At 38.1% G+C, this 25,722-nt stretch overlaps 1 protein-coding gene across 1 annotated transcript; it reads right to left on the bottom strand.

Annotated features, from left to right (window-relative positions):
* Positions 1-1,555: 1,555 nt before the first annotated feature.
* LOC143983830 (keratin, type II cytoskeletal cochleal-like) lies at positions 1,556-24,397 on the bottom strand. The gene is made up of 9 exons (XM_077483928.1): positions 23,919-24,397; positions 15,060-15,268; positions 11,842-11,902; positions 11,658-11,753; positions 11,401-11,565; positions 7,812-7,937; positions 7,206-7,426; positions 6,288-6,316; positions 1,556-1,953 (listed from the first exon to the last, which is right to left on the bottom strand). The coding sequence occupies exons 1-9, from the start codon at positions 24,342-24,344 to the stop codon at positions 1,775-1,777; spliced, it is 1,512 nt and encodes a 503-aa protein (XP_077340054.1). The 5' UTR covers positions 24,345-24,397; the 3' UTR covers positions 1,556-1,774.
* Positions 24,398-25,722: the final 1,325 nt, after the last annotated feature.

The following is a 25,722-nucleotide window of genomic DNA, read 5'->3' as shown; positions in this document are numbered from 1 at the left end:
TTATCAAGTGAAAATAATTTTCCTGAAATAATCTTTATGTATTTAGAAATTGGAGGGAGGTGAATTGATAATTCCCTTCAGCATTTCAGTTCATATCAGGAGCAGTTGCTCACCACTACAGTGATGCATTACAATATTGCATCTTTGGAGTCTTCGGTTCACTTGTAACTTTTTCTCTGTCAGTATGTCATTTTATATATTGTCTTCAGACTTCCTCAGGTTTCTTTCCACAGTAAAAAGAAAAAAAACAAAACATACTGGCAGGCCTGAATCAGCATTCTGACAATTCTGAAACGTTTAAGAATTCCTGGGCTCTTCAGACCCAAGATTCTATACATACAAAACCCTAAAATAACAGAATAAATGACACACTGTACATCTATGTGTTTCCCGCTTAAAGTGGAGCTACACCCAAAAGATGAATTTCCATCTTAAGGCCTCCTCACTGGCTCCTGGGTATGAAATGTATGAAATGGAGCTCTTGGGGAAGAGGGGGGTAGGGGGAGCGGGTACCTAATTTTGACAGGTACCCACTCCCTCTTCCACTCTGACTACCTAGTCCCTCTTGCAGTCATCTGGGACACATGACAGGTCCCAGAAGACTGTGGGACCATTCACAATGCGCAGCATCGCTCATGCATGTGCATTGGGCACCCAGTTGTGAAGCTGTAAGCTGTCACAGCCGGGTGCCCATAGTTAAAATGCCAGCACCGGGAACAGCGGATACAAGATAAAAAAGCTTGGGCTGCGCATATTGCTGGATCATGGGATAGGTAAGTGGCTGTTTATTAAAAGTCAGCAGCTACAATTTTTGTAGCTGCTGACTTTTAATTCTCACACAGGAGCCTGGAGCTCCTCTTTAATATAAAATAATGATACTGAACTGAATCCCTATTGCTATCACTGTTTTATTCTGGGGCAGTCTTTTTAAACTTTTTTTACCTGGGGGAATCCTTCAAATATTGTCTATGTCCTGGGGAACCCCTGATAACAATAATTATACCTGCAGGCTATTGCACATTACTATGGTCAAAAAGGAGCAAAAAAAAAGATTAAACAATGTAACCTACCTATCATATTTGACAATGGGAAATCATTTTTATATACCCTTTGTTCTATAGCTCAATGGTCTGTCAGTATAAATGGGAAATCAATTCCAAATTGCTGAAAGCTTTTTGAACCCCTAGCAACTTAGCAGGAATCCTAGGATGTCACAGAACCCTGGTAGAGAAAGGTTGTTCTAGAGCTGATCGTTAGTCCAACTTGCTGCAGCTGGTAGGTTAAACTGCATCTACCAGGGCATGCACTAAAGTGTGTCAGTGGGACATTATACAATAGATTTTAATGGGGCAATGGTAAAAATCGGCTTAGCAGACATGCATAATATGTGTTTTCTGTATAAATTAGGGTGATATAAAGAGGAAATTAGCTGAGTTTTTCTCTTCATCCATTTTTATACTCCCAGTGCTCAAAATTAGAATTGTAAATCAACAACTACTGTAAATGTATTGTGGGAAATGAAAGTTAGTGTCAGTATTTATAATTACAACAGATGTCAGAACATTGATAACTGTTTATTGAAGCATTTTAAAGCATACAATGTAACAAATATATACAACAAACATTATATTTAGACTACACTAATAAGCAAGCCAGCACCCCTAATTCATACATAGACATAATATGAAAAGGAGATTTCTACATTTCTATGTAGGCCTTTATGCCATGCATCGATTGAGCATCTTCATCACATCTCTGTGTATAGGTCTTCACTTTAGCAGTGATGTCCATGGCTGGATTGATGCTTGCTTATGGGGACATGGCTTCTAGAGCTGAACCCTCCCTTATTATGATGGTGGTGTTGGTGGTGCTGGTGTTGGTGATGGTGGCCACTAGCTTCATGGGACTTTCCTGATGAATGGTGTTTTCCTCCAGTGCTGGAGTGCAGGACAGCTGTAACAAATGGATACGTTATGTCAATATGATAAGCTTTGCCATTCCAGGCAATATGTAAATACATGTTCAGTCAAAGTAGTTCAGAAGACAGTGTGCTATTATGAATCCAGCAAGTCTACTAAAATTTTCTTCAAGGGCAAGTATACTTTAATCAAAGATAAATTAACCCACCCTCCTTAGTCTTCTTTGCTCTATATTTTAGAATATAAAGATAGGTGTAGTTAGTTTGGATTGTATTTGCCTGAAATTAGAAATTGCACATCATGATGTGTGCACAGTATTAATAATCCCAAAAACATTAACACATAATAGATAAAAGATACGTATAGATATAGGCTAATGGTCTATTTACATTTTTTTCTATATACTCAGAGAGTGCCACGTCCCAGTGAAGATTATACAAGGAAAGGGGATAAGAGACAAGAGGGACTGGAGGGCAACCAACCCCCGGGACTTTTATGACGGCACTAAATATACTTAAACCATATATAAAATCATTGAAATTTTTATTTGATGTACAAAAGACATTTTACGAACAAAATAGACAATTACATCCATTAAACATACAAAGTGACAAGGTACATATAAAAAAAGTTGGTATGTGGGCTTATATAGCTCCATCCATTACCACATTCTTATGTGATTTAGACTGCATTGTTTCTTTCCTACATGTTTCGCTCTTCAGAGCTTCCTCAGGACAATTGCAGCAAACAAAAAAACTGAAATTATATAAGAAAATTTATTTTAATACACATATACAGCATTTTTGTACACACAGTAAGCCCGGAACACAGGCATAGGAAATGTCCACCTGCATGGTTTGACATATCGTGATTACATTAGTCTAGTGGTGGATTCACTCCAGTCTAACAAAAACGGCCCTAACTGCAGCAAAACCATAACCAGAGGAATATTTTTTATTCAAACATAAGGACATAATTTACATATCAATGGTAAATCCACAGATTGATTGTCAGAAAGGGGGCAAATAAACCATTTCCATGAATGGCGTCCCCAAATTTATTAGCATATTTAGTGCATAAGTAGTGTAATTCTCCTATTAAGGAGATTGCAGATTGGGTTGTAGAATCTCTGAAACAGAAAAGATAAACGAAGAGACCAAGTCTTCATTATAGCCATCCCAAAAATGAGAATAAAAAATACATAGCCCTAAAGTTAGGACTGCAGGCATGTCCAATTAGTCCAGTGAAGACATATTTGTCTTACCTGTTAAATGAAGCAACGTGGTCTATTCGGTGAAATTTTGGAGTTTCCTCCATCCGTTTGGCGGCTCCACGTGTCCGCTCCCAATGCTAGCTTGGATAGCACTGACCAGGAGCCGCGAATTTAAACTCGTGTCTCCAGCCCGGCAGCGTCTGACGTCATCGCCGGGCTGCGGGCACACCTAATGGGAGGATCCCCTTCATGCGCACGAAGTATTCCCTTCGTGCGCACGTAGGTGTCTAGTGCGCGTGCGTAACGAACGTGTTGCACGTCAATACAGCGCGTTGGCCATTTTAGATTCTGGCCGAAGTGGAAGGCTTTGCCAGTAGTGACCCATAGAAGCCTGTGCTGTGGCCAGGATCCACCATTTGGTCAGAGACAGGTAACCTATACGGTTTAGGAGCTGTTAGCCCTGATTTTAAATTCAAATGAGTCATAATTCAAGTAAATGGGGACAAAGGTATCCCGACATAAGTGTCGATTGCCATATGTCCCTGGTTTCAAATGATGGAAAAGCAAACTAATTTGCTTGAGACCGGCAAAGCCGAAGAAGGGGATTAACCCATATTTGAAACGGGGCGGGCTGACCAAACCCTCAACTGGTTGAGGAGGGTTGTAGGTCAGATCTGCCCCGGGGTGCCCGTACAGACCAAAAGGGGGCAAAAGATAATAGGAGGGTCCCTTTTGTATCATAGAGTCCCTACCTCAGCTCGCTGGCTTGAAAACACCTCATTGTTTGTGGCTTTTCGAATAGCCATAGCCCGTGCTATAGAAAAAAAAAAAAAAAACACCAAATGTTTGGAACCATTTTCCACCTCACATTTCTTTCCTCCCTGCCTATGTAAGGAAAGGTTTAAAACTGATTGAGTCATTGAGTCCCGGAGATCGGGTGGCCCCCAAATTGTGTATCCATCTAGTCTCCCGCTGTAAGAGTATATTATTGTAATCTCCCCCTCTTTCTCCCGGAGGGACATGTTCCAGGGGGAAGAAATGCATAAGACTATCATTAAACTGATGATATAAGCCAAAATGTCGGCTGATTGGGGTTTCCATCTTCCTCCCCCGCACCAGGGACACATGGTCCCTGATGCGGTGGAAGAAGGGACGCTTCGTCTTCCCAACGTAAAAAGCATTGCATTGACAGATCATAATATATACCACTCCCACTGACTGACATGTTACAGCGAATTTAGGCTTGAAAGTGTGGCCATTGGGCAGGCATATGGATTTTGATGCATGTAGATATCGGCAGAAGCCACATTTGTGGCAAGGGGTGCATCCCACCTTGGAGCCCACCCTCGAGGGAGGGGAAAAATGGCTTTGTACTAAAGAGTCCTTTAGAGATCGTGATCTCCTGTATGTAATACCCGGATAATCCGGGAGATGTTTGGCTAGGGTGGGATCTCCCTTTAAGAGATACCAGTATCGATGACGTCAGACGCTGCCGGGCTGGAGACACGAGTTTAAATTCGCGGCTCCCGGTCAGTGCTATCCAAGCTAGCATTGGGAGCGGACACGTGGAGCCGCCAAACGGATGGAGGAAACTCCAAAATTTCACCGAATAGACCACGTTGCTTCATTTAACAGGTAAGACAAATATGTCTTCACTGGACTAATTGGACATGCCTGCAGTCCTAACTTTAGGGCTATGTATTTTTTATTCTCATTTTTGGGATGGCTATAATGAAGACTTGGTCTCTTCGTTTATCTTTTCTGTTTCAGAGATCAATACAGAGAATTTTCTCGTGTTTAGAAACACACCTTGTCCAACTTTTATCTGACAATATATGGTACACGTGGATACCGGGCTGTGTGAACTGGTTTCATTTCTTTATTGTCATATTACTACCAGGTATGTTAAAAACTTGGACTGCGCCATTTGATAAACATAATCCAATGGCTAAGATATATTTTACACATATTTCTCGTGCCTCTACAGATCCTTTTGGGGACAGAAATGGGGGATCCCTAAATGGGGGCTCTTACCGCGGTCCGCTGGCTTGATAAGTAAAGGAGGAAGAGATTATCTATCCTCATTTCAATGTTAATTGATATACCCAACATATGATAATAACGATAAATAATACAAGCAACTTGCCTGATATATGGGGTAAGACTTTAGTTCTATATATATTTTTTTATTTCTTTTTTTATTTTTATTTTCTTGTTGAAGAGTATATATATCTCATAGTCCAGTTGCTCTTTTTTTTTTTTTTTTTATGTTCTACAACCCAATCTGCAATCTCCTTAATAGGAGAATTACACTACTTATGCACTAAATATGCTAATAAATTTGGGGACGCCATTCATGGAAATGGTTTATTTGCCCCCTTTCTGACAATCAATCTGTGGATTTACCATTGATATGTAAATTATGTCCTTATGTTTGAATAAAAAATATTCCTCTGGTGATGGTTTCGCTGCAGTTAGGGCTGTTTTTGTTAGACTGGAGTGAATCCACCACTAGACTAATGTAATCACGATATGTCAAACCATGCAGGTGGACATTTCCTATGCCTGTGTTCCGGGCTTACTGTGTGTACAAAAATGCTGTATATGTGTATTAAAATAAATTTTCTTATATAATTTCAGTTTTTTTGTTTGCTGCAATTGTCCTGAGGAAGCTCTGAAGAGCGAAACATGTAGGAAAGAAACAATGCAGTCTAAATCACATAAGAATGTGGTAATGGATGGAGCTATATAAGCCCACATACCAACTTTTTTTATATGTACCTTGTCACTTTGTATGTTTAATGGATGTAATTGTCTATTTTGTTCGTAAAATGTCTTTTGTACATCAAATAAAAATTTCAATGATTTTATATATGGTTTAAGTATATTTAGTGCCGTCATAAAAGTCCCGGGGGTTGGTTGCCCTCCAGTCCCTCTTGTCTCTTATCCCCTTTCCTTGTATTAACACATAATAGTTTAGAGTATAGTATCTGTGGTAAGAATAACTAATAGAAATTATAAATTATTCATTATGTAAGTAAACTATATTCAAAATATTTCCACACTGAATGTGGGAGGCATATAATTTACGTTAATACTGTATATGAATTTACACATAGGTTTTTATTATATATGGAACACATTGTTTTACTTACAAATGTTTACATGTCCCTCTGCACCTATCCTGAAAAAGAGAAAAATGAACAGAATTTTATCATGAATTTCATTTTGTAAGTTTTATGAACATTAACTGGTAAATAACAAATGAACAGGTTATCAGGCAGAAAACCCAGATAACAAGTGATTGTGCTGCAAGTTTGAAAATGACTTGCTTAGCTATTGCTAGACTTATCAAGCGTTACAAGTTTGTTGCACAATTGCAGCAAGTCCGCATGGTATGACTCCAGATCAACTTTCTTTGCAAACATTCTGCAAGTCTGCTGCAAGTACTGGTTCAGTTACATTGTGCAATAGTCATCCCACCACAGGGGTCACCGTGGCTGAATTTTCATGCTGTAGACTTGCAGAGTTCTTGCTATAGACTCACCACTGCAACTTTGCTCTTGCTAGAGACTTGCTCTGCAAGTGTACAACTTGCCAACGAAAAATGTACAGCAAGTTAACAGACTTACAAATCAACGCTGCCACAAATTTGTGGCAAGTTATATTTGCTATCTGGGTTGAGAACAAAAATTTATTTCTTACATATAAAGAAAATTCAGATTCCTTGGTTCTGACCCTTACATACAGTACCTGTCCATTTGAATATTGCTGCTCAATTGTGACAGATTAGTAAAAATATTTATGTCTGTAGGAATCTACAACTATTGCAGACCCCCAGTCTAATAATACTCTTGATGTCCATCCTGAAATTTACACTCTGGCTCTGCCACACAGCACAGTCATCCTGGTGACCTGACTTTTCTCTGATGCAGCTAAATAACACAGCTAGGCCACATCCCTACCCCAAGCCTGGCAATGGATATTAAAAGAGCAGCAGAAGACTGATGAAGTAATATCTTTGTTTTATCTTCCAGTTAGCACGTTCCTTGCCTGACATGTGAAATATATACCTGTTCTCTTCTCCTTCCAGCATTTTCTTATAAGTGGCAATCTCAATATCCAGAGCCAGTTTAACATTCATCAGTTCCTGATATTCTCTTAGTTGGCGAGCCATGTCCTGTTTGGCATTCTGTAGGGCAGCCTCCAATTCAGACAATTTTTGCTTGGCATCCCTGACAGCAGTTTCACCACTTTCCTCAGCTTCCCTGATGGCAGCTTCAAGTGCAGCACGCTAGAAATTATGAAATAACATGTAATCTTTTTTTAATCTGGTTAATTGAGTATCACCTGCTTTGTTTTATTTGAGTTCAATAAGCTTGACAAAATATACATGAGCAAAAAGGATCTCAATGAAACAAGTGCTGAAAATGTTATATTTATCTAAAAAAAATTATCAATTAATTTATATATTACAAAGATTTTTTTTTATATATATTCAATGTAAAAATGGGAAGTAAAAAACATTTCTGGTAAGTCTAAATCTGGAAAAACATAACATTAAACATTAAACATTCATCTAAACAAGTGCAATGAAACTGTTAAAAACCCTAAATCAGAGGTGCTAACAATATTGTAAAGTTGGCCATAAAATAATAAAAAATACTCTGGATTTATACCTGGGATTTGGCACATTCAATTTCACCTTTAAGCTTCTGAATTGTTCGATTGAGATCTGCAATCTCATTTTGACTGTTCTGCAGATCGTTTCCATTTCTTCCAGCTGCCATTCGCAGGTCTTCAAACTGTAGATAATAAAAAAAATTGAAAATTCAGAATATTTGTGGAAACCAAATGTTTTAATGTGGGATGTGTGACTTTAAATGAGGCAATTGACTTGTGGAGGTAGAGTGGTTGGTAAACATTATTTACTTGTAACAATAATATAAAACAGATAAAAAAAAGTATTTTCATATATCTGCACATACACATGCCAAAAACATCCTTTGATGCCGCAATACAGGGATATCCTTGGTCTATCTCACACCGGAGATGGGGTTGGCGGGGCTTCACTTTGGCGCTTGCGCCAGTGGTGGATTTCACTCGACGTTGTGCATGACGTTGGTCGGGGGCCCGCCCCATACCTGGATTACTTTAGCAGGTGAGATTGATTGCCTTACCTATGTGTTTGACACCAGGGAGGCAACACACACAGCCCATTCACTGGATACACATACATGTAAGGTATGCACAATTTTTTCTTTTTCTTTTTTCAGGCCTTTTTTCTTCCCTTTTTTGACACATTTTATACACCCATGTACCATTGTGTATGTATATTTATATACACATAATATTTATTAGAATATACACATATCATTATATATATATATATACATATATATATATATATACATATATACATATCTATCTATATATGTATATCTATATATCTATATATGTATATATATATATATATATATATATATATATATATATATATATATATATATATATATATATATATATATATATATATATATATATATATATATATATATATATATACATATATAGATAGATAGATAGATAGATAGATAGATAGATAGATAGATAGATAGATAGATAGATAGATAGATAGATAGATTTTTTTTTCACTTACACTTATGTTTTTTTCACTTTTCACATTTTTCCACCTGTTATATTTTTCTCACATATGTTTTTCACATTTTGTTACATATATTTTTTTCTGGAACACCATACTTGCAATCCTTCCCACACATGTGGAATGTGTTGTGTCAGTCAAGCATGCCATGTAGGTATTTTCCTGGCTGGGATGTGGCCCCTTGCCTCAGCTCTGGAACAGACAACCATTTGTGTATGTGCATCTATCTTATAGCAGCTCTGTTGCATATGGGTTACCAATAGACATGTGCACACTGAAATATTTTGTTTCAGAATTTCGTTTTCATCTGAAAAATACATTTATTTAGTTACCCCCAGTTCAAAGAAGATTCGAAGGAGCAGCTAAACTGTATGACTCTGTATAGTTTAGCTCCTCCGTTGAATCTTCTTAGAACTTTCAACAGACACCATAAGCCAAAGATTTGATGTTTGTATGTTTTACGCTGCTTTGTTGAATCTTTGTCGTTCATGTTGAATGTATATAGTTCAAACAGAAAATGGACTGGTGATAGTGATCACTGATCAGACAGGTAACAAGATAGAGTATATAGAATCTATATAGAATCTCAATCTATAATATAGAATCTATAATAATAAATCCCCCCCACCCCACAACACGGGCAGCCTCTGAGGCTATCACAACACTAGCAACACTAGTATCACTATCAAGTTCACAACACTAACACAATAGCAGCAGATTATTATGAAAAAGTTAAGTTGAACTGCAGCTTGCTTCACTATTGTTCTGCTTCTGTGCTTATGCATAATTGCTAAATAATTTAGATTCTCTGACAAACGGACCAGCTAAGATTGACTGTCTTGTGAAATGATTCAGTGTGTGTTTCTCTCTGCTAGCAATCGTAAGTGAAAGTAAGTTGGCTGTACGTGTGTACTTAGTTCTAGCTATTTTACTGCTCCTCCTCTTTGGTTACAATCAGCCAATAACATTCATCATCATTCTTCATCATTATTATTTTTTATTTTACTTCCCCCACCCAATTCCAGCACCGATCGTTTCTCTCTATGTGGAATCTTTTCTCTCTGTATGTAGAATAATCCTGGACTAAGAGTTAAGGTTAGGCAGTTTCGACCACAGGTTTGATAGACCCAGATTGTTATTGTCAGTGTCATGTTGAATCTCCTATCTATATCGAACTGTTGTCACAAGGAAAATGAAAATAAAGCATTTGTTTATGTCGGATCTTTTGTTTTTTGGATTCTGCACTTTCGTTATCGTTTGTTAAAATGATAACGTAAATACCTGAAATTCAGACGAAATTCGTCCGAATGCACATGTCTAGTTACCAATGCCTGTTAATAGGAAATAACTTGTATTATACTCTATCATTACCTACTATCTCTTATGTGCTGGCAAGTTGACATATGCATCTATTACGTGTGCAGATATATGAAAATACTTTTTTTATTTGTTTTATATTTTTGTTACAAATAAATAATGTTTACCAACCACTTTACCTCCACAAGTCATTTGCCTCATTTAAAGTCCCACATACCCCTTTTAGGTTACATATTCGTACTCGGGATGGAGGTAAATATAATGTGCCTCATTTAAAGTCCCAAACTCCCCCACTTTATGATTTACCAAATGTTTTATATCCATTTGTTATTCCATGCATTATTTTATTTGAAGGCTCATATCTCATTGGAAACTGAATATGTTTAATATATTAAGATATAAAACTACTATTTTAAAAGTAATTATCATAAGTAAAAGATATTGCAAGAAAAATAATTAACACATATGTTTAAATGATATCTAGCTCCCATCTCCCCATAAAAAATAGTATATTTTAGATTACCAGTACTTTGATGTGGTGACTGCATTTAATTTCCTTTTTATGCTAAAAACATTTTCAGAAAATAAAGAAAATATGAGCTGATCTTGCCAGAAAAGCAGTGTCTTGGTTACTTCTAGTGAGTTGAATTGAGGACTCAAACAATGTTTTCTTCTTTCTGTAAACTACGAATCCCACCCACTAACATGTAATGTAAAGAGATGGAGAGGAAGACATATTTGAAGCCATAGCAAAAACCATGACCACCTCCATAGATACAGTAGAGTGAGGGGAAAGAATTGTGTTTTTTGTAGTATTTCCAAGTGAAAAAAAAGGAAAAAAGGCCAAAATGAAAACAAATGCAGGTACCACATTGAAGGAGCTATAAAATGCAGTATAATGCATTTTTGGTAGGGAAGAGATGCTCTTAAATGCATTTTAACTTTGGGCAGAACTATACATAGCATATTATGTAATTTCTAAGGAAAAGGGTTGGCTGAAATCAAAATGTAAAATTATGATCTATTATACAGATGGCCTCAAGCTAACCAGTTGACAGCACACTAATGGTGTTTTAGCACTGGGTACCTGTACTGGCAACATTAGCCTCACTAAATTAATATGTTGTTTTAAAATAAATCATGGCAGAATATCGGCTGTGGTGAACATATAATTGCTTTCCTCTCAATCACTTCAAACTATTGAACTATTCATAGCTGCTTATATCTATTCTGAATTACTATGCATGATGACACCCGTTGCCTTGTAGCTCCAATTATAACACACTTACCCTGGATTGGTACATGGCTTCAGCCTCTGCTCTGCTTCTGTTAGCAATCTCTTCATATTGAGCTCTGACATCGGCGATGATACCATTGATGTCTAGGTCTCGGCTGTTGTCCATGGACACAAGAACTGAAGTGTCGGAAATCTGAGCTTGGAGTTGATTGATTTCCTGAAAATTTAGAAAATATGTACAGCAGCTACAGTACAGCAGTATAAATGAATTAATGAATGTGCTTATGGCCCAAAAGGAGCATTTTTTACCGCATCATACAGGGTCCTAAGGAAGCTGATCTCATCGCTCAGGGAGTCGGCCTTGGCCTGAAGTTCAGCTTTGTTCATGAAAGCAGCATCAACATCCTAAAGTTAGAATTACAGAATCATTTGTGTTATTAGTGTTGCTTTAACAGACAATACAGAAAGTTGTGAATAATTTTAAAATGTTTACCCTCTTTAGAGAAACAAATTCATTCTCGGCACCTGTTCTTCTGTTGACTTCATCTTCATATCTGTAAAAAGACAGATGTCCTTTACATGCTAAACAATCTGTATATTATTAACTGTTTTTATCCAATGTTTGTAATATTTGTATTACTAATCTTTATGCCTTAAACCCATGTTTAGTTGTTTTTAACATTCTAAACCATTTGAGTCACCAGTACCAATTTAAAATGGTGTGAGTAGAGTGACTATTTGTCCCAGTGCTATTTTGAAATGGAACAATTGAAATGGGAATCAGTAGCTCCTATGCACCCCAGGAGGGGTTTTGGTGGAAAGCCCTGCTGGGGCGCACAGGCGCTACTGATTCCCATTTCAATTGTCCCATTTCATTTGTCCCATTTCAAAACAGCATAAGGGTCACGGTGCACTGCAGAAACGAACGCAAACATTATGGGGTTGATTTACTAAAGGCATACTGTACCTCCCATCGTCCCGGATACTGCTGGATTTTCCCGCGATTTGCGGTAAGTCCCGGGGTCCCACGTATCTGGGCTGGAGTCCCGGCTCCCAGTGCCGAATCAAGTTCCGACACTGGGCTCCACTCAGTGGGAGTATCCTCACTGCAGCCAGCCCCCTCCCCAGCATCCTGGCAACCGATGACAGCAGAGGGTGCGCACTGTGGAGAAAAGTACCTTTGTGCAGAGCCGCTCTCCCTCCCAGCTCCCCCCAACTCCTGACTTCAAGTTGTTCCTGTAAGTAAGGTAAGAGCGGGGCCGGAATATTGTAGACAGGTTCCCTGGAGGCAGTGGTATCGCTGGAGCGGGTGCAGCCGATCACCCCCACTTGTTCTCTTGCGGCCACACTGTGACAGGGGCACAGCTGTGGGCTGCATGTTCTACAGGGCTTGCTTCTCCCTCTGTCAGGACCGGGGAGGCTGTGAGTATATGATAGGGAGTGAGGCAGAGTGGGCTCTCTGTGATGCCACCCTCCCAACTTCTCCGGTCAACACTCACAGAGATCAATGAGACACAGAGCGGGCTATAGGTGCATTCTTCTTCAGCAGCCTTCTAACAGCATCGGTGGTGGAGATTAATAAAGCAGCGGCAGGACTGAACAACTTGCAGAGGGGGACACTGAGTTGCAGGCAATCAGTGTGCAGTAACCTCTAGCAACCGAATGGTAAGCAGCAATGTGCAGTAACCTCTAGTAAACAAATGGTAATCACTAATGTGTTGTAACCTCTAGTAATTGAATGGTGAGCGGTAATGTGTAGTAACCTCTAGCACACAATCACTGAGCGGTAATGTGTAGTAACCTCTAGTAATGGGTAATAACCTCTAGCAACCAATCAATGAGCAGCAATCAGTGAGCAGTGACTTCTAGCAACCACAGTGGTGAGCTGTAATGTGTAGTAACCCCTAACACACGTCTTGGTGCACAGATCAGCGTGCCAGCACCAACCGCATAATTTCAAGAAGCCGGCTTGGGGTGCACACTATGACCGCGCACTGCCAGCCCGAAACTTGCCTGCCCAGCGTCTGCTATATGGGGAAAAAATATTCGGATTGATTTTCAGAGAGCATTTGGCAGGTGATAAAGAGGTGTTGTATTGCCTCTTCACCACTCGCTTTAACCCCTTCAACCCCACATTAGCATGCTGCAACCGTGTGCATTCCACACAGTTGTGGTGTACTTGCAGAACAGTGCCATTCACTTGAACAGGTGACGTTGAACAGAGGGTATAATTAATGCCGCAACTGTGAAGCAAAGCATTGTGGATACAGTATATATACATCCACAGGTGCTGCCTCTGTAGCTAAAGGGGATAGTAGTAGAGGCTCACAGGGGATGCCAGATTATCCCTTCCCAGCCAGCATAATTTAAGCACACCCATATTTTGCCACAGCACACTACGCTTCCTACAGGTCAATCTCCTCCTAAATGTCCCTCATTCTCAACCTCAAAAGTTGGGCGATATGCTAAAGGCAAAAAGACTGTGTACTTTGCAAAGTGCAGATTTACTCTGCAAGTGAAATTGCTCTGGAGTTTAGTAAAAGAACAGAAGCTCTACTTACTTCCATCATTTTATCACGTGTAAGCAAAAATGCTTTTTTTTTCCTTGCACATCATTGGGTGCCCTTTGTATAGTGAAGCCTTACCTCATTTACTAAGCTCTGGGGCAACTAGTCCATTTGCATTTAGTAAATCAACTCCTATGCTTCTGTTTAGTATTTATGTTGGAAGTGTAATGTTGGTTGGATGATTGGGATGATGTTTGCATCAATTGCTAATGTAAGTGAATACGTCATCTTAACTTATAATATGGTGGAAAATATGAAAAAGCCACCATTGTAATCATTTGTGCCCACGTCAACAAGATTTAATCTTACTGTAATATTGCGCAAATTATTTCTGAAAACTATTTTTTCCCCTGCATGCATTGTAGCATTAAAAAAGAACAAAGATTTCCTAAATTGTATATGTTCACTTTGAGTTTTACAATATTGCTACCTTACCTGAAAGTTGCACTCAACAGACTTGAATTAATATATTTTGTGGTAATTATCTGGGGGTTCTCAAATTCTGTAGATGTTGTGTTAGGAAAAATTATAGGAAAATGCATTTTCTCATTTTTTTTTTTTACTATTTATTATCAATAAATTTCCAAGACATTTTTATGTGTATATATATATATATATATATATATATATATATACACTTTATATATTTAAATCTGTTACAAATTAAAGCCCTGCCTGTTCCCAAAAAACTAAATACAGTATCAAAGCAAATGTATACCTTCATATTAGTTTGTAGCTGAATACAATCTTTGCCTCTATTTAGACCTGCAGTTGCCATGGTGTTCCATAGCTATAACACCCACCAAGTTCTGTTGAGAGCTGACATAAACACACTGGTAACTGTGACAGTTACCACCAGAGGTATGCCTTAAATGTAGCATACACTGTACATGTTTGATTTAAGGATTTTTGATTAAGGATTTAATAACATAAAGAACCTTTCTAACAAGCTTTATTTTGAGAAGCAGTTTAATTGTGAGCTTAGTTCTGCTTTAAGAACTAGATACTAGGACTTAAGGACTAATACTAGAATTTCCATATTGGCAGTCTGAGCCTGGACCCAAAACATGGAGAAAGTAAAGCTTTACCATTATATGCAGGGTACCCCATACATTTATGCATTAATGTGTAATAATATTGGTACCTTCTCCTTAGTTCTACTACAGTGCCCTCCATGCTGTTCCTCTCTGCATCCAGACGCGCTCTCTCACATTCTAGATTCTCCAGCTGTCTCCTGAGGTTGCCAATAAAAGCCTCAAACAGAGGTTCAATCTGACATCTTGCTGTCTTCTGCTCTTGTAGAAAAGACCATTTGGTCTCCAGCATCTTGTTCTGTTGTTCCAAAAATCTTACCTGTGTTGAGAGTATAAAAATAATTGCTTATGGATATAGAAATGGGTTAATATACAATAATATACATGCTTTGCACATCTATATTTCATATTAATAAAACAGTTCATTTGAATTATAAAAAATAAATAAATTGTGAAAATTAAATAAAGTCCATATACACAACCAAATAGAATCATATGAATGTGAAAATAGAAAGTCCACACTTAATATGATAAAGTGAAAGTTTCCATATAAGTGTCCATCATCCATCACCAAAAGCATCCAAGTAAATCTACCACCAGCTGTAGAATCAGCTTTTCAGCTTCAGTGGACCCCTTGTTACAGAGGGTCAGAAAAGGCCTATGGCTTATAACTCAGCCGGGGCTTTTCTCCACGTCTCCAGGTCACTCCACTCTCCTGATGATGTTCAATAGATATGGTAGAGGTTGGACACCAGAAAGAAACCAAAAGCTCCACATAGAGTAAAACATCTCTGGGTTTATTGTAAAAGTTCTCATTCACAACAATGAATGGATAAAACAGCCTGAAGTTTGGTGTGTCAGCCAGCACAAAACCAAACAACCTCTTTCGTGTCCCTATGGATGGGTTGTTAGTTGTGCAGCCTTTGGTTTCTTTCCGGGTCCAACCTCTACCATATCTATTGAACATCATTGGGTGAGTGGAGTGACCTGAAGACGCGCAGAAAGGCTTCGGCTGGGTTATAAACCATAGGCCTTTTCTGACCCCCTGTGACAAGGGGTCCACTGGAGCTGGTAAGCAGTTTCTAAAGCTGGTGGTGGATTCACTTGAATGCTTTTGGTGATGGATGATGGACACTGATATTGAAACATTCACTTCATCATATTAAGTGTGGACATTCTATTTTCACATTCATATGATTCTATTTGGTTGTTTATATGGACTTTATTTAATCAGCACGATTTTATTTATTTTTATACTTTTTAGTTTGTGATTGTGTTGCACATAAAATTGCTGCTTATTTTTGTTTGTAGGGATAGATATTATTTAGTGCAGTTTTTACTTTTTTTTTACAAGTTCACTAGAATTACCTGCATATCACTCATATGGAAATTGGTTCATTTAGGAGGCTGAAGAGTATGTTTTCATAGTAAAAATCGAAAAACCGCGCTATTCACCACCGGGAGTGGCTTAAGCCAGACAGATAAAGATAAAAATAAATAAAAATAGAAATAAAACCTCTGTATAAATGTAGTAAGCCTGTATGTAAGACACTACATAGGCTGCTGCCGCCCGGAGAAAAGAGAATCCCTTAATGGGGTTCCTTTGAGAGTGGATTTGCTGAAATAGTGTCGGGTTAAGTGGCGCTGCCTAAAAACAGGTTTCCATTCCAAAGTGGACTCAAAGAGTATAAATGGATAAAAATAAATACAAATAAGAATAATAATAAAAATCAAGGTCTTTTTACCAAGAGCCCAATGGTGTCTATTGGGGCTCCATATTAGTAAACCCAGAAAACTAGAGGGAACCTCAACTTCACCCTAACAAAATTAAAATAAACAGTGGGTGTAGTAAATCTATAGGCCACCGGGGACAGTGGACACAAAACCTGGAACTCTAGTATTGAGGACTACCAATCACATCCGTTGCGCATTAAATCTCCAAAACAGCAGGGGTAACAAGAGCTTACGATGTTAGAACAGGTTAAAGTATTATCTTATAGGGGGTAAAACAACACTCAATCTCAAATAAAATATAGCTTTAGCCAAAAAACTGAAAATCACGTGTCGCAAACTACATGTGCAACCTGATGCGATTATGAATCAAGTTGCAACAATACAAAAAATTTTTTGTTGCTCAATGGTAAACCTACTAACAAAAAATACCAAAGTACCATAGGTACCCCAAACCAATATATAGTGATGGAAGTATCTATGTATATTTGGTATAACATACAGTAATGATCAAACTAAAATCCCATATGTATACTCAAACAGTGTTAGGTGACAAAAAAAAAAAAATATATATTTTTTTACCAGTGTCTATGTTGAACCTGTGTGGTGTAACACAGATATATATATATAAACTTAATAATTAATTGTAAAAAATATGTAGACACTTTACATACCAAAAATCGAGACAATTATAAATAAGAAAGAAATGTGTATGTGTTAGTGCACACAAGGGGTGAAAAAACGATAACAAACCCTTTTTGTGATAAAAGGTTTAAAAATATATATATATATATGAAAAAGTGCATATACCCGTAAAAAGTGAAAAAAATTATAAAGAAAAATAAAAATAGATAAAAATATAAAAATAAAAATGCAAAAAATTGTACACAAAAAATATATATGTATATATATACGTAAAAAATGCAGGACAAAATATATATGTGAAATAAGGTCCCAAATAAATGTTCAATAGTGTTAGTTCAAAAGGTCCTTAAAAAATCCTTAAAGTGACTTTGGTGCTTCCTATGCAGTCTTCACTGTGGCTTCTGTGCTCCCCCACCAGGAATCCTACTCACCAAAAGTAAGTACCCCTGCAGGGGTTGTGCGCCTTAAGGATCAATCTCCAGATGTCCCGTTCTTTACTTTGTAGTAGATGACTGAATATGCATCAGCATGGATTCCATAAGTCCTCATGGGAAAAAAATGGAAGCCTCCATAGTGTAATCCGTAAAAAATGATTTATTGACACAATATAAATTTTTTTTTATATAAAACATAAAAAACACAACCCATAAGAGGCAAAAAACAGCACATCAAAAGAAAAAACAAAAGAAAAAACAAAAAATTATATTAAAAAATAGCCACAACTCTCGTAAAATGAGTTATACTGCGAGACCACAGTCCATCAGGGGGTTGGTAAAATAATCTCCCCAAAAAGGGGTTCCCGGTTGCCCCCAGAAGATACCTTAATAAGTGTATGTTAATGCTATGAACACAGCGTGAATAAAAGGCACTATCTATGGGGATCCGAAAAACAAACCTCCCTATAGGGGTGATGAATCTCAGCTGCGTCCCCCCTGGGATAGAGCCATTCCCGTAGTGTTCAAAGCCAGACAGCACAATTGTTCCTCGGGATCCGTATGGTGTATACGCGGTTTGCGTTCCACCTGCGTGTCAAACACCAGCGGCGACCCGGAAGTGATGTAAAAGCGTAGCTCCGTCGGACGCGTTTCGTCATTCGCCGCTGAAGACGTCTATGACGAAACGCGTCCGACGGAGCTACGCTTTTACGTCACTTCCGGGTCGCCGCTGGTGTTTGACACGCAGGTGGAACGCAAACCGCGTATACACCATACGGATCCCGAGGAACAATTGTGCTGTCTGGCTTTGAACACTACGGGAATGGCTCTATCCCAGGGGGGACGCAGCTGAGATTCATCACCCCTATAGGGAGGTTTGTTTTTCGGATCCCCATAGATAGTGCCTTTTATTCACGCTGTGTTCATAGCATTAACATACACTTATTAAGGTATCTTCTGGGGGCAACCGGGAACCCCTTTTTGGGGAGATTATTTTACCAACCCCCTGATGGACTGTGGTCTCGCAGTATAACTCATTTTACGAGAGTTGTGGCTATTTTTTAATATAATTTTTTGTTTTTTCTTTTGTTTTTTCTTTTGATGTGCTGTTTTTTGCCTCTTATGGGTTGTGTTTTTTATGTTTTATATAAAAAAATTTTTATATTGTGTCAATAAATCATTTTTTACGGATTACACTATGGAGGCTTCCATTTTTTTCCCATGAGGACTTATGGAATCCATGCTGATGCATATTCAGTCATCTACTACAAAGTAAAGAACGGGACATCTGGAGATTGATCCTTAAGGCGCACAACCACTGCAGGGGTACTTACTTTTGGTGAGTAGGATTCCTGGTGGGGGAGCACAGAAGTCACAGTGAAGACTGCATAGGAAGCACCAAAGTCACTTTAAGGATTTTTTAAGGACCTTTTGAACTAACACTATTGAACATTTATTTGGGACCTTAGTTCACATATATATTTTGTCCTGCATTTTTTACGTATATATACATATATATTTTTTGTGTACAATTTTTTGCATTTTTATTTTTATATTTTTATCTATTTTTATTTTTCTTTATAATTTTTTTCACTTTTTACGGGTATATGCACTTTTTCATATATATATATATTTTTTAAATCTTTTATCACAAAAAGGGTTTGTTATCGTTTTTTCACCCCTTGTGTGCACTAACACATACACATTTCTTTCTTATTTATAATTGTCTCGATTTTTGGTATGTAAAGTGTCTACATATTTTTTACAATTAATTATTAAGTTTATATATATATATCTGTGTTACACCACACAGGTTCAACATAGACACTGGTAAAAAAATTTTTTTTTGTCACCTAACACTGTTTGAGTATACATATGGGATTTTAGTTTGATCATTACTGTATGTTATACCAAATATACATAGATACTTCCATCACTATATATTGGTTTGGGGTACCTATGGTACTTTGGTATTTTTTGTTAGTAGGTTTACCATTGAGCAACAAAAAATTTTTTGTATTGTTGCAACTTGATTCATAATCGCATCAGGTTGCACATGTAGTTTGCGACACGTGATTTTCAGTTTTTTGGCTAAAGCTATATTTTATTTGAGATTGAGTGTTGTTTTACCCCCTATAAGATAATACTTTAACCTGTTCTAACATCGTAAGCTCTTGTTACCCCTGCTGTTTTGGAGATTTAATGCGCAACGGATGTGATTGGTAGTCCTCAATACTAGAGTTCCAGGTTTTGTGTCCACTGTCCCCAGTGGCGTATAGATTTACTACACCCACTGTTTATTTTAATTTTGTTAGGGTGAAGTTGAGGTTCCCTCTAGTTTTCTGGGTTTACTAATATGGAGCCCCAATAGACACCATTGGGCTCTTTGTAAAAAGACCTTGATTTTTATTATTATTCTTATTTGTATTTATTTTTATCCATTTATACTCTTTGAGTCCACTTTGGAATGGAAACCTGTTTTTAGGCAGCGCCACTTAACCCGACACTATTTTAGCAAATCCACTCTCTGAAGAGTATGTTTTCATACTTTCATTTAAAGTCAATGAGGCTGATTTACTAAAGGAGTTAAAAATCTTCACTAAAAAATGTGTGTGGATATTTCCTTCAATTATTCAATAATGTGAAAAGCAAATTCCTGTTATTTATAAATATACAATCATGTGCAGGTGCTTTTCATGTATTTGGATAATTGAGGTGAATATTAACAACTTAAGGACCTGGAAGGATTTGCCCCCTTAATGACCAGGCCATTTTTTTTGCAATATGGCACTGTGTTGCTTTAACTGACAATTGTGCAACGTTGTACCGAAACAAAATTTGTGTCCTTTTTTTCCCCCACAAATAGAGCTATCTTTTGGTGGTATCTGATCACTAGAGATGGGCGAACGGTTTGGCCCGAGCATAAGTTTCGGGCCGAACTTTGGTTATTCAGATGTTCTGCGAACACCATACAATATGCGATGTTCAGGGCAAATTCGAAAGCCCCAGGAAAACTGTTAAAGTCTATGGGACACTAACATGAAAAATCAAAAGTGTTAATTTTAAGCAATTATATGCAAGTTATTGTCATAAAAAGTGTTTGCAGGCCTGAGTTCTGGCCCAGGGGACATGTATCAATGCAAATTTTTTTTAAAAAACAGGCGTGGTTTTGGAGCAGTGATTTTTTAATGCTTAAAAGGAAAAAATGAAAATTAAATATTTCTTTAAATATCGTACCTGGGGGGTGTTTATAGTATACCTGTAAAGTGGCGCATTTTTCCCATGTATATAGCAGTACCACAGCAAAATGAAATTTCTAAAGGAAAAAATGTAATTTAAAACTGATCGTGGCTGTAATGAATTGTCGGGTCTCGGCAATATAGATAAAAATCATTGAAAAAAAGAGCATGGGACCCCCCCAGTCCATTACCATGCCCTTTGTGTCTGTTATGAATATTAAGGCAAACCCGAATAAAAAAAAAAATGTGTGGGGGTCCCCCTAAAATCCATACCAGGCCCTTCAGGTCTGATATGGAAATTTAGGGGAACCCTGCACCAAATGTAAAAACATGGCGTAGGGGACCCCCAAAATCCATACCAGACCCTTATCTGAGCACGCAACCTGGCAGGCCACAGGAAAAGAGGAGGGAAGAGAGAGCGCCCCCCCTCCTGAAGGCCACACCAGGCCACATGCCCTCAACATGGGGTGGGTTCTTTGGGGACAAGGGTTTCATCCCCACAACACTTGCCCGATGGTTGTGGAGGTCTGTGGGTGGGGGGCTTATCAGAATCTGGAAGCTCCCTTTAACAAGGAGAACCCCAGATCCCGGCTTCCCCTCTGTGTGGAATGGTAACGGGGTACAAGTATACCTTCCATCTAACAAAAAAAGTGTCAAAATTTTAAAAACAACAAAAATCTTGGGACTAGTCCTTTATTAAATAAATAAAAAAATAAAAATGTCCCACGATGACCATTCATCTTCTTCTATCACGCCGCCCGGTCCGAAAAAGAAAAAAAAATCCACGTCCAACCCGCCTCCATGGGAGGCTCGCGCCATCTGATGCGTCTTCGCTTGTGACAGCTCTTATATAACTGAGGGAGGGGCCACCTGGTGATGTAAATGGATGACCCCGTCCCCCTCTGATGCCACGGGGACTTGCCCCTGGCTTCCCCATGGCGTCAGAGAGGGGCGGGGCAAACCGGTTACATAAATGGGTGACCCCACCCTCCTCTGATGCCGCGTGGCCCCGCCCTCAGTTATATAAAAGCTGTCACAAGCGAAGACTCGTCATTTAGCGGGAGCCTCCCATGGAGGCAGGTCAGACGCGGATTTTCTTTTTCTTTTTTGCTCTGGGCGGCATGATAGAAGAAGATGAATGGACATCGTGGGACATTTTTATCTTTACATTTTTTTAATATATGACTTGTCCTAAGCTGTGTTTTGGTATGGATTTTAGGGGGACCCTGACCCCATTTTTTTTTAAATAGGTTCGGGGTTCCCCTTAATATTCCTACCAGACCCAAAGGGCCTGGTAGTGGACTGGGGGGATCCTATGCTCTTTTTTTCAATGAGTTTTATCTATATTGCCGAGACCCGACAATTCATTACCGCCGCAATCAGTTTTAAATGACAATTTTTCCTTTAGAAATTTCATTTTGCTGTGATACTGTTCTAAACATGGGAAAAATGCACCACTTTACAGGCATACTATAGACACCCCCATGCATGATATTTAAAGGAATATTTTAAAAAAATTGTTTGCTTTATTGAAAACAATCACTGCTCCCAAAAAACTGTCGTTTAAAAAAAAAATTGCATTGATACATGTCCCCTGGGGCAGGAAGAAGGCCCCCAAACAAATTTTATGACAATAACTTGCATATACGCCTTTAAAAATTAGCACTTTTGATTATTCATGTTCGTGTCCCATAGACTTTAACGGTGCTCGTGTGCTCTGCCAAATTTTTTGCCTGTTCGCATGTTCTGCTGCAAACTGAACAGGGGGGTGTTCGGCTCATCCCTACTGATCACCTCTGTGGTTTTTATTTTTTGCGCTATAAAAAAAAAAAGAGTGAACATTTTTAAAAAAAAATAACAGTATTTTTTACTTTTTGCTATAATTAATATCCAAAAAAAAAAAGTCTTCATCAGTTTAGGTCAATATGTACTCTTCTACATATTTTTGATAAAAAAAATTGCAATAAGCTTACATTAATTGGTTTGCATAAAAGTTATCACATCTACAATATAGTGGATAGATTTATGGCATTTTAAATACTTATTTATTTTTTACTAGTAGTGGTGGTGATCTGCAATTTTTACCGGAGCTGCGACATTACGGCAGACAAATCGGACACTTTTTTGGGACCAGTGACATTTATATAGCGATCAGAGCTAAAAATAGCCACTGATTACTGTGTAAATGTTATATTGGCAGGTAATGGGGTTAACACTAGGGCGCGATCAAGGGTTACATTCTCCCTAGGGAGGTGTATATAACTGTGGGGGAAGTGTACTGACTAAAGGAGGAGAGAGATTGCTGTTCCTGATCAATAGGAACAGCAGATCTCTCCCTACTCCCCTGTCAGAATGGGGATCTGTTTTACATACACAGATCATGGAAAATCACAACTGCCAGCCATGCTCATTGGCTCTGGCGTCACGCGTACGCCCCCACATCGCTCTTACAGTGGCCGATGCACACCTACAGCGATTCGTGGAGTTGTGCCAGCCTGCCGCATTATAATGACGGCGGCTGATTGGCAAGCGGTTAATCACAACTTTTGTATTACAGTTCTCTAAACCTTTATTAAATCAGCCCTATTGAATTTATATTCACTATATTAAGGGCAGTATATTTCCATAGACATCCTGTGTATGACATTTTAAGTAAAGTATATACTGGGAAATAATGTTAAGTAATTTGCAGATCATTGTGGGGACAGTCATACATGATAACATCAAACTGCACTGGTTGTTCATGCTAAATAAATTGCACATTTAGGGACACAACTTTAGGACTTTAATCAAACACAACATAACACATACACCTTGATGTGCTTTTCTTTTTTACCTTATAAATATTGTCGGCCACTTAATCATATTTACTTTGTATGTATCTCTTCCTTTCATTATAAATGAATTTGACAATTCTCACCTTGTCAATGAAGGAGGCAAATTTATTATTCAGGCCCTTAATTTGGTTCTTTTCTTCTGTTCTAACTCTTTGGATGTTTGAGTCAATTTCCAGATTGAGAGGAGCCAGAAGACCCTGGTTTACAGTAACTGCTGTGATCCCTCCAGAACCAGACATTCCTTTAAATCCATGACCATGTCCAACAATACCAAATCCAGATCCATGTCCATGTCCACTTTTTCCTACATGGAAACTTCCCACTGAAATCTTATGTCCCTTTGACCCAACAGAATGGTCACTCTTGCTGCTGAAACAATGCTGGGTCTGGTGAACATTTTTAGAAGAGTGTGATAAGAAGCTGTGTGACCTGGAAGGTTTGGGCAAACAAACAGAAACGGAACTGAAGTGCTTGTGTCCAGATGAGGCCAGGATGGAGCGGTGAGACATGATGGATCTCCTCTTAGAGATGATATACAGAGAATCCAAGGTGCTGTCTACTCTCCAGAGCAATGTTCAATGCTCTGACACTTGCTAGGCTCTTTTTATACTAAACTGGGTGTAGTTAATAATATTGACATTGTTATGACTTCCTATGATTTTAGCTTGATGATAATAGTTTATCCGTTTGTCACAGAAAATAAAACAGTAACCCACCTATATTTTCAAAGCTGTGACACTTTTACTAGTGGCTAATAATATAATAAAACAATGTTATATTAGTATAAGCAATATGAGCTCATGTTATTACAAGAAAATATTGCCATGTCTTGTATACGTCCCAGTAATGCCTTACAAGTTGGTTCTACTTGGAATGGCCCAATATTTAAAAAGAAAATCAAGATATTGAATTTCAGGGATTTCACTGAATTCATGTTAAGATTATGTAACGCACCCTGTAGGGACTACTGATGAACTTCCCAGATAGCAAGGATAACTTGCCACAGATTTGTGAGAATCGTGAGAAAATTGTGATCTATCGTCTAAGAAAAAAAATTGTGATTCTCATTTTAGCCAGAATCATGCAGCTCTAGTACAAGTAGACAAAAAAACAATACTAAAATGGTACAATAAAAATATAAATCTTTATCTTTCCTATGAGCTTGGATCAGGAACTGGCCTGTTTAAAATAAGAGAAAAATCTATTATTATATATAGTAGCACCAAAATAAAGTATTTTAATCTATAGACAACTCAAAGTGGATGTAAAGCCTATTCATTAAATTTGAGCTGGGCACATATCTAGTGTTTTCTTATCTCTATTCTAAGCACCATGTCCTGTAGCTTTCTCCTGTTCCATTCTTATTTTTTCAGCATGATCACTTCTGACAAGTTCTCCGACAACTGAGATAAAACCAACCGGAGTTTTGTGTTGTGGAGGATGCTATAAATAGATTAGAAGAAAGCTGAACTATTCAACAATCAACTCTGAAAGTCTCTACCTTTGTGGAGGGGGGGTGTGTGTCCAATCCGCTGTCTTGGCTATATGGCCAGACTTCACTGCAGTGCTGAACAGGAAGAGAAAATCTCCCAATATTCTAAAGAATAAAGCAAGCTGGAGACAGCGGATATACATGTAAAATGTATGTAGGGAGATTTGTTTCATTTCTGTATATCATCTAAAGGTTATTCACTTCACTGGGTATATGTGAGGGTTTACATCCACTTTAACTGCAGCTGGTTACTGGTAATTGGGACATGGTACTTCTTAATAGCATGGTCATGTGATGCTGTACCCAAACAAAATTGATGTCCTTTTTCCTTTCCCACAAATAGAGCTTTCTTTTGGTGGTATTTTATTATCTTTGTGATTTTTATTTTTTGCGCT

This window comes from Lithobates pipiens, unplaced genomic scaffold (assembly GCF_037356315.1).
Source record: "Lithobates pipiens isolate NorthernLeopardFrog02 unplaced genomic scaffold, aLitPip1_a1.2 Scaffold_16, whole genome shotgun sequence".
In the NCBI taxonomy this organism is placed as follows: domain Eukaryota; kingdom Metazoa; phylum Chordata; class Amphibia; order Anura; family Ranidae; genus Lithobates; species Lithobates pipiens.
The sequence above is the reverse complement of the archived record's forward strand: the minus strand, read 5'-3'. Positions and strand labels throughout refer to the sequence as shown.

Bases quoted from the DNA above. Each gene is read 5' to 3' on its own strand.
- LOC143983830 (XM_077483928.1), bottom strand. From the start codon at position 24,344: ATGTCTCACCGCTCCATCCTGGCCTCATCTGGACACAAGCACTTCAGT. The intron at 11,754-11,841 runs GTAAACATTTTA...TTCTAACTTTAG, and splicing joins AATTTGTTTCTCTAAAGAGG to GATGTTGATGCTGCTTTCAT. The intron at 6,317-7,205 runs GTATATATTTCA...TCTCTTTTTCAG, and splicing joins CTGGAAGGAGAAGAGAACAG to GATAGGTGCAGAGGGACATG.